The sequence below is a fragment of the Ammospiza nelsoni genome, chromosome 4 (assembly GCF_027579445.1).
Source record: "Ammospiza nelsoni isolate bAmmNel1 chromosome 4, bAmmNel1.pri, whole genome shotgun sequence".
Taxonomy (NCBI): domain Eukaryota; kingdom Metazoa; phylum Chordata; class Aves; order Passeriformes; family Passerellidae; genus Ammospiza; species Ammospiza nelsoni.
The window spans coordinates 68,157,711-68,173,119 of NC_080636.1; the positions used below are offsets into that span (position 1 = coordinate 68,157,711).

The following is a 15,409-nucleotide window of genomic DNA, read 5'->3' on the forward strand; positions in this document are numbered from 1 at the left end:
GGTAACACCTCAAAAAATAGGGCTCATGCTCAAGAAACACTGTGAAATGCCAAAAGTCTGATGTTCACTCAGACATTTTAAATCTCAACCTATTTACAACAACAGAGAGATGTATTAGACAGGTATGGAATCTACCTTCCAGCATCAGTGATTTTACCAATCTGCTTTCCACAGTATTTTTCATCAAGAAAATTAACAGTTCACTGTTTTCAGAAATAGATTTCTGACACAAAGAGAATAATATAGACTACACCACCTTTCACAAAATATGCAATTTGCAGCTCCCTCTGCACGGAACATTGTCATGATCAGGCCATGACTGCAACTTTTAAGAGAAAGGAAAATTAAAAAAAAAAAAATAGAAAAGAAAAAAAGAGAGAGACAATAGGATGCATGTTCTTTCAGCATCTGATCTGTGCAGAACCTGAAAGTAAGCTCAGGTGACACTTAGGCTTCTTGGTACTCTCTCAACGCTAGGAGACTGGACCAGCTCACTCAAACAACAGGAATGCAGCATCATTTGGGAGGAGACTTTGTATGCTTCAGACTTTAAACTGCAGGAGAGGCAAGCAAATCTGCTTTGCAGAAAGAGCCTAGCCATCAGTGTGACAAAACTGCGCAAACTATACAGTTTTGTATTCTCTGTAAAGTATATAGTTTTTTATTCTCTGTATAGAAAAAATTTGCCAAGACATGCCACAGAAGATTTGACTTAAATGTACTTGCTGAAAATGCAAACTGTCCTTAACTGAGCACTGACATCTCATCCATGTAGTAAGAAAGCTGGAGAGCAGATACAATCTACCACTAGAACAGCAAAACTTCTTGGACATTTTGTAACATTTAATGGCAATAAAAGCATTCATGGGGTAGAAAATGACACACTTGTACCTACAGAGAGATAGAGATGGACCTTTTCTGAGCTTTTTCTCTCTGGAAGTGAGAGGGGGAATGCCCATACTTTACACCTGTGTGTATCTGAAAGTGTCACCATTTGGTTCATTGTTCATCTGTACTAGTAAAGGTGATGGGAATTACACTGCCTTTGGCACAAAACTACTGTGCATTCCAGCACGAGCTATTATGGGAGAGTTGGGAGGCTACTCCTCTCTCACAGATCCAGTTTGCTAGTTGATGTAAGACTAGGACAGTTCAGATTGCAAGAGCCTTCAGGAGGTCTCTGATCAAACCTCCTGCCCAGAACACGTCAGCTGTGAGGGCATGTTGCTAGAAATTGGTTGTGTAACCTGGTCTGACTTCAAAAATTAGATGCCAGAGGGTATTTGGACATACAATGGGTGACCAAGAAAATATACCCCCAAATTGCCCTGAAGATTAAGAAACACAGCCTTGTCCATTCTTGCCAGGTAAATAAATGATTTTCTATTGCTAAGAGATTGAAGTGCCCCAAAACAGGCAAGCCGGAAATTTCCAAAGCAGGTAATGGAAAGCAGTCAGATGCACAAAATATGTTTTTTTAGCTGAAAATGTGAAGGACAAGGTAATTTATAATGTTGTGTAAAATATCTATCTACTCTCTTGCAAGAACCTCACACGCTTTCAGCAAAAAAAGGGGCTTTTTAAAAAACATTTTCTTTTAAATAAGCATTTTGTTGTTCTTTGACAAACTTTGTGAACAAAGGATATCTGCATTTCAAATACTGTAAAATAAACAGATTTAATTATCACAGAAGACAGATCTTATTAAGAACATTATTATTTGTGTGTTACTTCACTATCTATAGACCTGGAACTCAAAACAAATTAATTTGCATTTGAAAACCTAAAGGGCTACTCATCTATTATGTAGCTATGATTTTAAAACCTTATTTGTTTCCTGAGCCTAGATATAAGGCCCTCACCTGTGCCAGCTTTCAAAGTCCTTGAAGGCTCCAATTTATGTCCACTAAGCAAGCATCTGTAGTGACTGAAGAGTTAATGGATGCTTCTCAAAACTTTTCCTGGACACTGTCAACCTTGCAGCAGAACAACAGGACACAGCACAGCCCCCAATCTCCAACAGCAGTATGTCCTCAGGTAAAACTGTTTTTACAGGGTTTTATACCAAAGAGCAGATTAAAATGGATGAGACAGCTCATTCTTTTCTGGGGTTATAATTTGTCAATAAGTAAAAAAGGAGACAGGTGTCTTGAAAATAACCACAATAAGAGTCATCAGAAACACTGCTGAACCCTAAGAGAAGCTGCATTATTTTGATGATATGTCTGGACTAATCTATCAGTTAGAAGCATTTCCTTTTTTTTTTTTTTTTCTTTTCCGTCCTGAGGAAGCAATTAAAATCAAGCAGCTGGGCAATATCCCCACAGCAGAGAAATCTGGAGTTACTCAAGCAGCAGTTTTTCTGAATTGTCTATAATGTCACACAAGTGCCACCATTCATGCCACAGGAAGCAACAATACATATAAATGAATAGCAGCATTGCTTTAGTTGGATATTTTTTTCTCAGGAGAGACAGAAATGAACCTTTATACTATGATAAAGTAGTTAGACAGACAGATAAGACAATTAAGAAATGCAGTAGCCTCACTACTGTTGGACCTGAATGTAATGAAGATATCAAAATGAGAGCTGTCTCCTGCTGGCAAGGTAAGGCACTCTCTGAACTTCTTTTCAAAGCATCTGGTTGAAATTGAGTTCAGCTATGTCAGGCACAGAGCAATCAGTGAATTATATGCTGTTCCAGAGAGAAGGGAGAAGAGAAGAGCTCCCCACATGTGAAAAGGAATAAAAACATTGCAGCAATATCACCTCCAAGTTTTAATTCAAATGTATGCTCTAAATGCACCATAACCTGATCTTCTTTGTCCAAAACATACTCTCATAACTTTTAGCAAGCAGGTCCACTACATGCTTTGACATAGCAACTAATACAAGTGACAGGTAAAAATCATGAGTCTTCTGAAGCCGTGAAATTTACACAGCTAAACTTGCACTAGAATTTAATTTCCAAGCCTTGTAAAAATGGTAAGTGAGAATTGAGCCCACCTGATACATTACCAAAACTTTTAACCACCAGGAACGGCATAAGTTTCTGTTATCAGCCATAAAAGAAACGCAGAAGTAACCCAGATGATCCAAAATACCACAACTATCATCACAGCATTAGAAACAAAAGGTGTGGAGTCCCAAACAGATGCCTTCACATTCTACATGACTGACTTAAATAGAAGTAATTTCATTAGAACATAAATGGCTTTCAACATTAGCCTTTGAGTCCAAAAGTATGGCACTTAAAACTGTTTTTGGTGATGACAAAATAGTTCTACAGATTTGTCATTCCTGACTTCTCCCTCCTGGCACTTCCCTTGGGCCAGCATCATGAGTTGGCTGCAAGATTCTGTCACAATTCCCCTCTGAATTTCAAAGCTTTCAAAGCTCCCACAGACTCCGAGTGGATGCTGAAAGCTTTATAAGAAATCTCAGTATCCAGAATCTCTATTTGCACCAGAATGATTCCACTCTTCACATAGGTTGGACAAAGATAAAACTATTGATGTTTGGATAAGGGTAAACTCAAGTAACAGCTGTGCTGCTGGAGATGCTGTCAAACACTGACAAATCTCACAGGATTGTTTGAGGTAAACTTGAATCATTCAGCTAGTTTTGGTAGTTGAACTACTAGTTAAAAACTGACATTTAGACAGGTGAAACCAGAATGGTTTGCTGCCAACACTGTTGTTCTTAGCAGACACAGTATTCAAATATCTTTCACCTGCTGTGGTGGCGTTAGCCTTCTGTTAGAGGAAGCTGATGTCTTATATCAGTCAACTAAACTGCTGTGAAGACTCTGAACTTTGTTTTGCCTGTTTCACCTTCTCATTCATATTGCTCACTTCAACTTCTGCCTTCTGCAGCCTCCTCATCATCACTGAACACTTCCCCTTCCTCCTTTCACAGCAGGAGCCAGCAGCAGAGGGATTGATCCCTGCAGTTCTGTTTACGTTGGCCTAACACAGCTGAGCTGTTCCAGACAAAATGAACCTCCGGTAACACTGCAATATGCAATGTAATGCTGCTCTCTGACAAACAAGATATTGGTGCTTGCCTTCCAATGCCACTGCATAAAAGCTGCCTTCCTTTCCTAAGGGTTGCCATAACAACAAGCAGAGCACTGTCATTTTGCTAAGTAATGACAATGACAAATATCTAAGAAATGCAAAGGTCTGGGGAACTGGGAGCAAGATTAGAGCTTCTCTTCCTGCCTTCACAAAACATTTTGCCATGGATTCATCTTGCAAATCCCTAAGCTGTTCCTATGGGAACATGAGAAATAGCCAGTGTTAGTGCTCTGTGCTGCCTCATTTTCAGAGAGCCAGTGTTGTTCTTGTGCATGCTCTATCAGGACACTGCAGATTATTAGTTATCCAGGGTACAGGATATGATCTTGAGCTCAAAAATGCCAGCAAAAATCTGGAATCAGTCCTAATTTTGCAGTGTAATAAAGTGGTAATGCTGCCACACCTTTTTCTCTTTAGTGGACAAGAAGGGATTGCAAAGTAGATGACATTTTATTGAATGAATAAAATCACGGGCAGGTGACTTAAGAAGTAAGGAAACTATTCTATGAATAATTCCTTTGTTAGCCACAAGGACGGAAAGCATTTTCTTCTTAATTAAATAAAGAATAGCACCTAGGACACCAACCAGAAAGAGTAAGAACAACACTCTTATCACTTCATCATGAAAGCTGTTTTTCTCAGGTGATTTTCCTTTGTGATCACTCAACCTCTGATTTAATGGAAGAATTAATGTTTTATATTTTTTCTAGGTTGTGGGCAAGTCTGTCTTTTAATGTACATAGGTAAAACATTATTTTCCTTTTTATACATTTTCAAAATGTAAATATTCTCTTTTCTTGCCCACTACATAGAGCAGGTACATTTTCCTTCTATTAGCGACCTCAATTAATCAAAATAAAATGACTGAAACTACAAAAGTTTTACCCTAAATGGCATTTCCTCTAAAACCATCTACATGTACAGGGTCTATTCCATGACTCCAGCCTCCAGACACAATGATCATGCTTCTGTTCCCACCTAGACACCATCAGGCATACATTTCCGTGACATAAGTACAAAACACCTCTCCAGTCACCCTGTACTGCTGCCTCCTTTCAGTTTTGGTGACATTTTTGCCATGTTCCTGGAATCTATCAGCCCAAGAAAAAATGGACTTCTATCCATGTTGAAATAATCACCTCTCCTGCAAGATCTTTTGTTGCCTTATTTCGTTGCTTACATAAGCTCTCCTGAGAACTGTATGTCTGTACATACCAATCTTAATAATTTAAAACTTGAAGGGAACTTTATATATCTGCCTTGGGGCTTTTATGACAATACAGAGGAGAAACAATAACAAATTGGAACTTCATCTGTCAATATAATTCACGAACTGTGAAGTAATTGCATTTGTTAATAATCATTAATATTGATTTGCCGTGACAACTACACAGCATCTACACTTCTCTTTTGTGAAAGTTAAGATGACAAATGATGTGTGGTGGGTTAACCCTGGCTGGATGTCAGGTGCCCCTCAGAGCTACTCTATCACTCCACTCCTCCAATGAACAGGGAGAGAATATGTAACAAAATGCTCTTGGATCAAGATAAGAGCAGGGAGAGATCACTCACTAGCTGCCATCATGGCAAAACAGACTTGACTTGGGGAAACATCACTTCACTTTATTATCAGTCAAATCAGAGAAGGGTAATGAGAAATATATCCAAATCTTAACAACACCTACTCCCACCCCTCCCTTCTTTCCAGTCTCAGCTCCACTTGCAATTTTCTCACCTCCTCCCTGAAGCAGCACAGGGGGATGAAGACAGGGGCTGTGGTCAGTTCATCACACTTTGTCTCTGCCACTCCTTCCTCTTCAGGGGAGGACTTCAACACTCTTCCCCTACTTCAGCATGGGATCCTTCCCACCCTGTCAGACATGGGGGAAGCTTCTGGCAGCTTCTCAGAAAGCCACCCTGTAGCCCCCCAATATCAAACTCTGGCCACACAAACCTAATAGATGAGGCTAACAAAAAAAAATTTTAAGTCCTAGCCACTCCCTTAAACGAGCCTTTTGTATGACACACCCTCTGCTTTAAAACAGAACTCTCCCTAGATTGGAATGGGGCTGGTGAACTAAACCAGACATATTGAATATTAAGAGGGCAAAACCTATCGCAATAAAATGCGATGACTGCCCAACACCCAGCTGTCTTAAACTACCTAAAAACAGCACTAAAAAAAATTGACTCCAAGTATCTAATAGTATCAAACAAGGTTTATGGAAGGAATGTAGTTATAGTAATTGATCTGTCCAAATTAATTAATTATTTTCATTTATTAAAAAAAACCCTGAAGCTGAAACTGTGTTACAAGAATGCTGTCACATGACAGGACAGAAAGATAGGACAGAGAAAATGAGTAGGCATTGGTGAGATGGACAGACCACCCCAGTATGTTTGATCATGAGTGCTCCTATATGCCACAAACACTGCTCCTTCTTCAGATGACCAGGTTTCCACTACAGACCTTGAGGCACTCACATAAATGAGTCACATCAGATGGTGAGAGATACACTGTCCCAAGTTCCCCAGAGAGAACTGTTAGACGTTCTGGAGGTGACATCTAGCACATAAGATCAAGTCTTTTATCATTATTTTAGTAATCACATAATATATCCAGCAGACAAGTTCTGAGATACATACAGCCTTGAAATCTCCTAAGTCTTAAAATCCATGTAATTTCATAGTGATCTTGGCATAACAGAAAACCAAAGATTTCTTACACACACATAAACCCCAACAAGACAGGTAGATGTAACTCACACAGGATACACCTGCAAAGAATAACCATAGTAACAGTTTAAAAAAAATTTCTTCTTACCTGCTGCTGCTTCAGAACCGATGCTATCTTTAACTACACAGGCTGGACTTAGGGGCAAAACATCATCATCAAAACTGATCAGATCTCCTTCCACATCTAGTTTATTTTGCAAAGCAGGTGCTGGGGAGTTGGCTGCAGGGGATAATTCCCCCAGAGACTTTAAAACCTTGTCTTGGGCAGATACAGAAGGCCGTGGAGGAGCAGCAACTGGTTTTAGTGAGGCCAAAGAAAGGGCAGGATTTTCTGAGTAACATGACTTCTTAGGAACAAGAGGCCTTGGAGCAGGAACAGGAAATCTCTTTTGTCCATCGCTGTTTTCTGCAACTGATCCACTCCTCGCATCAAGAAAATCACTACTGCTACTTTTAACAAGGCTGGGTTTTGGCTTCTTTGGCAGTTCAGGTTTGGTTACAACACTGCTCCCAACTATTTCAGGCTGAGGCTGCAATTCCTTGGAAGGTGTTGATTTGCTTTCAGTCCATGCATCCCACTCTTCTGAAACTCTGCCTACCCCTGGCTTTGGAGCAATCACTGGCTTCTTAGTGGTAACAGATCTTGGAACAAATGAACGAGGGGCAATTTCTGGCTTTTTTGATAATCCTGAGGTATCATTAGTGCCTTGGGATTCAAAAGCTTTGATCCTTGAAACAATACTATTTTGGCTCCTTTCTGCACTCATGCTGTCCATCCCCAAGTGATTGTCTAGTAAGCTGTCTTCATCCAGAAGAGGTGACTGCTGAATTGGAGGTTGCTGCTGTTTTGCATTGGGCTGGTTCACTTCTTCTCCACTGTCTATCTTACTTTCAGTACTTTTGACCACAGGTCTGAGATTGCTTCTTGATCTTGGTTTTGGCACAGGACATATCACAGCACTGGGATTTTCTTGGCACCTCTGACGTTCAGGATTTTCAAAGACTATTAAAGGATTCTCATTTTCTGCAGGAGACTTAGACAGAAGAGTTGCAGGAGGCCTGGGAGGTTTAAGAGGACTCTGCCCTGCTAACAGAAAATAAAAGGTTTTACTTATCTGTTCCAGAACATTTCATTTGTATTATTTTTTTGACTGCCATCAGGATGGTAAACATGATGTCTTTGATTGAGAACTCTACTAGTGCTTGTAAAAATACATTTCTGTCCCTAAAAAGATGAATGGAAAAATATACAAACTTTAGGAATAAGCTGAAGACTGCTGAAATGCTTGGTATCTACAAGTTGAGTCCAAAAGCTCCTGTTAACTTGCAGCACTGAGAGGCATTCAAACAAAATCCAGAACAAAGAAGAGTATAGTAGCTTTGCCAACTTGGTTAGCACAGTTTTCAGTCTAAATTTATGAAGTGCTGCTATTTTGATAAGATATCTGAGCTCCTAAGGCCCCAAAGTTCTGACTGTCATTTTGGTTGAATTGAACAAAACTTTAATGATATTCTGAATGCAACAGTAGCTTTTCAGAAGAAAGGATTTTTACAGAAATTTATAGTAGTAATAATTCACAGAAATTTAACTGTTATTCATAGTAAATGCTGCACAGACCAACAATAAAGTTCATCTTCAGAAGACAGAGTAAGGTTTTCATCACAGAGAAATCCAAAACAGTCTCACCTCGACAGCCTGCTGATTCCCAGTGTGTAGGCACACTAGTTTTTACATTACTTCCTGGCAAATGGCTGATTAGTTCCTCTGGAAAGTCAGTTTGTGTTGCAGAAGTAGTGGTATGTCTAGGAGCAGCAGCATTATTGTTATTTGTTGTATTGACTTGCACTTGATTGATTTCTTTTATCACCTGCTCGTACGATGGCGGAAGCTACAAAATAGAGATATAGATATTAAGGTACGTCCAGATATGATACTTAAAAAAAATTGGCATATGAATTAAAAAATACTAAATTAACATATATATAGGAAAAGAACACTGTCATAGTCTTCTATTCAATGTGATGAAAATCTGAGCAAGCAAAAATTGTTCTTGTCTAACCTAAAGAGTTTTTAACCTTTGTAAATCAAACAATGTCTCATGTAAATTTACACTCACCTCAGCTGGAAGATGCTCATTTCTCCTCCACTGAGCATGAGATGAAGCAGAAGGGAATCCTAATCCTTGAGGAGTGACAGGACTTGCACCTGGAAACCAGGAGGATGGACGGAGGGGTTCAGCAGCAACTATTGTAATTTCAGGACGCCTGGAAATGAAGGCAAAGGGGAAAAATTACCTAAAACATTTACAAATAGTTCTTTTAAAGTATAACAGCCCAAGGTTTTCCCAGAATGGGAAATAAAAATAGCTCAGTTTTTTTTTATTTACTTAAAGATGTTTTTCCATGATTTCAAAGCAACTTACCTGAACTTTCTAACAAACACTTAGGCTTCCATTCAAAACCCCTAATTAAATGCCTTAGCCAAAAAGTAGGTTTACTGGCTTCAGTGAAATAATTTAAATGCCTAAAGTACTTAAACACAAGTGTAACTGAATTAGATGGCAGAAGTCTTAGTCTTCATGGGATAATGAGAACTAATTATGTGTTTGTCCTTAGCCAGCTACAATCTGAAAACAGGCAGGGCAGTTAAAACTGCTTCTTGGCTGGATACCTAAAAACTTGTGTATCCTCAGACCCCAAGGGAAGATTTCCAGGGTGCTGAAGTGGGGCAGAGCAAGGCTCACAAGGTCTTTGGGGCAGGCCTATCTGCTTCCATCACGCAGTACTACAGAGACCTCCATGAGAGTGAGGACTCACAGGTAGCACCCCTGGTTTATCACTGTACCTCCTCTTTCAGAGCATCAGCTGCAGGAGTGGCCCGTGCTCCCAGGCCATGGTCCCTGCAGCACCACTGATCCATCCAGAATCTCACAAAACCTCCACTTTGAAAAGGGACTTTTGTGAGTAGATAAAGCATCTGCTTACAGAAGCTTTGGTCTCCTGACAGAAAAAAAGCTGCAGAAGCGTAACTTTTAAAATTATTTTAAAAAAACAATTAAAAAAAAGAAGGGTACAGTTCCTTCACATCTAAAATAATGGGAGACTCAGTTCACCAGCAATCCAGGTTGGTGACCTCCTTTCTCAATACCCTTTGAGAACCTGAAAGGAGGCTTGAAAGTGTGCTTATTTTAGTTGTGAAGTGATCCTGTACATAGATGTCAGGAAAATAAAACAACTCTGCAGAGGTTTGATGGTTGGTTGCATTCTCCTTTTGAGGACACATAAAAGTTGATGAGAGAATTCCTCAAACTCTTAACCTATCGTGCTTAAAAATCAAAGTATTTCTATTTTTTTTCCAAGTCTACTCTAAACATACTAAGGATAGAGACAAGGAAAAAAATAAGCTAGAGGAGAAAGCCATAAAAAGTAACACTGTGACACAATTTAACAAGTTTTACAGTAAAACCTAATTGCAATATAAATAAGAGCATCATACCTTCTATCCCTCTGTTGATCACTATGGCTAGAGTTCCGAGAAGCTATTTAAAGAAAGGAAACAAAAATTTGAAGAGGTTAAAATATACTGTCACAGCAATATGAGGATAATAGCTGAGCCCTTACCAATCCACTATCAATGAAATGCAGAACATAGAGCATGTGATCCTAAATCACAGATTTTAAGACTGGCCAAGGTTAAAAAAAATATTTGTATTAAATATGAGAAGTTTTTAAAATAGTCAGAGTGGAGGTTCATAATCATTTAAAGTCTCTCTCTGTCCAAGTTACCACCAAGAGAGATGGTCCTTTCGCCTGTCTTCTTCATTTCCATACCTTCCTATATTCTGCATTGTGGGGAACCAAGAGTTGAAACTTCTTGTCCTTTCATTAAAATGACACATGGATTAAACAAAAGGAAGTGTTAAACATAGCAGGCTTTTACTTTAAATGAATAATTTCTGAGATGTGCTCTTCAATCTTATTTAGTGTCTCTTTCTCTTTGTTTTATAGAAGGGAAAGGTACTAAGGCACAGAAGCTAAAAAGATATTTCACTCTCCTTCATGCAAAAAGAAAATACTAAATGTTCCCAGCTAGACATTTGCTAAAGTTTAAATCACTTGTGGTTTAAGAGTCAGAAACTTTTTTTTTCCCAAACCACGTGTTTTAAGTTACATAAAATAAGCAAATCCTGACCTCTTAATTTTTCTGGTTTTGCCATATTTACATTCAAATATTTTTTTCCAATGGCCACATTGCATTTTCATTTGGATTTCTTTAGACAGAAAAACAAATTATCCAAAGGAAAAATTTTTTGCACAGCAAGTGCAATTTAAGGAAGTGGTAGGATCTGTTATTGTGCAACATCACAGCATCATTAGCCAAAATCAGCAAAGCATACTTGATTGGAGAGCTGCAGAGTGTTGTGTCAGACATACCTCTTCGACAGGGCATTTTGGATGTGCACTATTCATGAGTGCTAGAGGAAAAAAAGAAGGGGTTACAGAAGACAAAGAGGAGGTAAAGGAGAACAAACCAAGGCTTCAGAGTGCCAGAAGTCATGATCAAATGGGTTAGTCATGCAAGGAGAGTGCATGTGCCAGTGTTGTAAGGGGATTACTGTAATGTCTAGTCACAACACTGATAATTCACATTTTTATTTCCTAAAAAATGAAAATAAAAGTGTATTTTATTTCTAGTCGCATGCCAATTTTAACAGCGGCTGTTTAGAAGTTTTCCTTGCAATAAATTAACCATGAAGAATATAACTGAACATGGAAATGCCCACTGTATGGCTCAGCAAGTAAACACAGTGGGAATGAGGAGAGGGAAATCAAATGTCTTTGAATGCTTTTTCTAGTTTAAAATTTTTGTTTATTTGGGTCTGCCTTTTCTCCCCTCCAAAAATAATAATTTACACTGAGGACTTATCTCAGGACAAAGAAGTTGGGATCCCCTACCACAGAGGTATGGGCAGGCAGGTTGATCCCAGCAAGAGGCTGGGATCAAATTATTTCACATCTAAATCAGTTCTGTAAAAATTGTCTAAGTAAATAAACACCTCACCTTCAGCTTCTTCTTCAGAGATCTCAACACAGTGCTGATCTAACACATACATTGGGAAAAAACCCCCAAACTGACTCAAACCAATCAAATCCAAGATCACTTTTGTGAAGATGACAGAAGAAAGTGTTCATTTGGTAAGTGGGGTCAATACATGTGCTTGGGTTATAGCCCAAGTCCAATGATAAAGGCAGGAGAAATAAAAGCCAATTAAAGAGGAATGTAAAACTGAATTGAAAAACCGGTCACCTTACTTCACTATTTCTTAATTTCTGGATAAATTCTACAAGCTCTTTCATCCTGTGAGACTCTAAATGTGCTTCTATTTATCAAAGTGCTTCTATTTATTAAACAGGAAAAATCTAAAAAAAAGCCTGAAAGACTTTTTCCTTTCTTAACATAGGCAAAAAAAAAATCTAGTGAGGTATCTATGTAATCCATCAAGCTCCAAAATTCAAGTAAACAAACATATTTAAAATATTTATATAAAAATAATTTTACTAGTTGATATATAAATATATAAACAAGTCTCCTTAAGAGGACTAATGCCCAAACCATCATGTACATTTTCAGAATGTATTCATTCTTCTGGAAAAAAAAATTTCTCAAGCATTAATGGAATCAAGTTACTTCCATGTGTATATAAACATTTAATATAAACATTTATTTTTTAATGACACTGACAAAGGTCTTCCCTTCTTCTGTCAACATCTCCTCTACTTTTGCTGTCCCATTATTTTACAACCACACTTTTAGAACATATTTTGTTTTGGAAGCTCTTAAGAAGATTTAAATCCACAGTAGAAACAGAGATGAAAGCTATTGCATCTTCTGCTCTCAGGTATTCCACAAGTGCTAGGGAAAAGAAAATACAACCTTTCTAAATAATCCTTGTCCCCAGACTTGCACAGCTTTTATTCCTTCACTATTTCTAAGAAATTAATTTTAATTAAAAAGTGCATGAAATAAGACATGAATTGTTAAAATATAGTATATATCTGACTTTAAAAACACAAGAAAAAAACCTGCAGCCATTTTTCTAGCCTTGTGGTCTTTTGAGCCTTTAAGCCCATTCTTCTTTCCCTTTGTGGATTGTCTTGAAAAAGCATACTATTAATTTTTCCATCAGAAAAATACAGATTTCAAATTACGACAGTTTTAAGATTTAAAAAACTTCTCTTCCATCAGGGCAGTCAATGGAAATGTATTTCAGCACTGCTTTATACACTGACAACTGAAAACAGTTGGTTTCTCAGCATCAACAATAAGAATGCTCAGGGTGAGAATCACTAACATTTCCACATTTCCAGAAGCTTATGCTTAGGGGTATGTAAATAAAACAAGCAAAATAGCTTCAGAAGGGGAAGGAGAGGAAAATATCAGTGCATAAAACCCTCACTTTTTCATCTTATAACTTTATTGGTCTTGGGGGGGGGGGTCAAATCGATTCATACCATTGTCAGTATTTATTTCTGTTAGTGTCAATGAGGCACTTTATTAGCCAGTGTCAATGAGGCATCTAAATGTATTTAACCTTGTACAGAATAAAGTACTAATGGTAATACTGTAAATAGAGTATTAAATACTGTAAATAGAGTATTACTGTAAACAGAGATCAGTGACTATATATAGATTCCTCTTTACATATTTCTTAGAAGAACTATTTAGTCGGCTTTTCCAATTATTTTTAAACATGTGGACACAAAGGGTATCCCATTTGTGCTGCATACTTATGTTTCAAATTTTTTCCTCTACTGTTTCTTCTCAGGGTCCTACTTTTCAAGTGTACTTAATATGTCATTTAAATTTGAAATACATACATATGATGCAGGGGGCATCTTAAGCTTTGGGATCAAAATGCCTGTGTAAGTACAAGCACCATTATACCCCAAACCCATAAAGTTCAATGCTACAGACAAATGTTGGCAACAGAAGAGAGCTGGGCTAGAAATTACAATCTTTTGGGCAACCTTTTAAGGCAATACAAAGACAACTGAAGTTATCAAGGATGTGCTCAGAGATAAGGTTCTGTTGTGGGCACTGAGTGCTTCCACAATGCACACACTGCATAACAATATCTGTGTGCTTCCATTAGCAAAACAGTATGAAACACTGAACAATTTTGTCATTGCAAAGTGTTTTAAAAGCAAGTTTAATTTTGCATTAAAAGATTGGAAAGATAGTCTCAAACAAGCCAAGCTTTCTACAACAAGGACATGTGCTAATATTTAAAAACACAGCTTCTTTCAATGCTTTCTAAAACCAAGTTAGACATTTCTTTCAAACTTATGAAATATGGAGAGTATTAGACTAAAAAGTAATTTGTTTCGCTAATTTGTCTCACTATAGAGATGATTAGGAATAAAGGTTATTCATTACAGTATTTCAAGGAAAGCCTCAAGAGTGGGCAAACACTCCCTCCTTTACCTATAAAGTAATGCAGTTTGAAGAACTCACAGAATGTTCCCATGGAAGAGGCCACACCTTCAGTCTTTAAAATATCAAAGGTGTCACATGACTGCAGAGATTCTTCTTCAGGGAACACTAAAATGATCAGATAATCCTCAAGCCAACACCAGAAAAAAGAGCCTTAATTTCACCCAACATCTGGTTAGACTATTTCTGTATGAAATGGCTCTGAAGAAAAGATTAGGAGGTTCAAACTAATTGGAATTTTTCATGCATCTCTGCAATAAGGAAGTTTTCTCCCAAACTGTTTCTTGGCACAAGGGGGAGGTCTTGCTCCTTTTCTGGTTCTGTTCCAGGCACCTCAAGGAAATATTAGATTGTCTGACATTGCAGCTGGGCTGATTTAATGCCCGAACATAGCTAAAGAGATGGTGATGCCCAATTCCCCTTCCAAACATGGATTTTTGAGTCCCCTTGAGTGAACGCTAGCACTCATGTGACTCCACAACGAGTTCACAGTGATAAAAAAATAACCACTGTCTGTACAGTTTTTGTCTCACTTTCCTCCCTGAACCTGTTTACCTTGGGCTCAGACCACCAGCAGCACAGGGGAAGGAAAATGCCACCCCCAACAGCAGTCTCTTTCCTGCCTCTGTTTCCTGTGTCCAGTGCTTCTCTGTGCAATTTCAGGGAAGGAACTGATAAAATAATAACCATGGGGGGTAACAGGGATTCCTCTTCCCACCCTCAGGGTAGCCCTCTATACCTTTTTCACATCTGATCTGACTGTTAGGCACAGTAGAGTCTGGCACTGTTGCTGTGTAACTACACCCTTAGAGCAAGTCCGTAGTTTTACTCAAATTTGATAATCGTGATTTATGAAGGCACTTCACTCCTTCCTACACCTTTCCTTGCCTTGTATGTTCCTGCCTCTGCACCATTCCCTGCATTATGCCAGCCCAAATGTTTGTGCAGATGGGGAAGAGAATGAGGTCATGGAATTGATCTGGTTGGGAAAAAGTGGGAGCCAAAAGAACCTAGGAAGCCCCCAAGCAAAACAAATAAAATGAAAAACAAACAAAACCCACAGTCAAAAATGGCTGCAAAACTGCCAAATGGAAAGCC

At 38.4% G+C, this 15,409-nt stretch overlaps 2 protein-coding genes across 3 annotated transcripts in view; one reads left to right on the plus strand and one right to left on the minus strand.

Annotated features, from left to right (window-relative positions):
• The window catches only part of RPS3A (ribosomal protein S3A), a 150,166-nt gene that overhangs the window by 30,373 nt on the left and 104,384 nt on the right, over nt 1–15,409 (plus strand). The window lies entirely within an intron of this gene.
• The window catches only part of SH3D19 (SH3 domain containing 19), an 81,638-nt gene that overhangs the window by 24,873 nt on the left and 41,356 nt on the right, over nt 1–15,409 (minus strand). The window contains exons 4-7 of one of the 2 annotated variants that reach the window (XM_059469907.1): nt 10,313–10,355; nt 8,934–9,081; nt 8,504–8,705; nt 6,905–7,900 (exon numbers count right to left, since the gene is read on the minus strand). In XM_059469907.1, the coding sequence (XP_059325890.1) occupies nt 6,905–7,900; nt 8,504–8,705; nt 8,934–9,081; nt 10,313–10,355 (1,389 nt within the window). Of the gene's footprint in view, nt 1–6,904; nt 7,904–8,503; nt 8,706–8,933; nt 9,082–10,312; nt 10,356–15,409 lie in introns of both variants that reach the window. The other variant, XM_059469906.1, reaches the window with a different exon arrangement.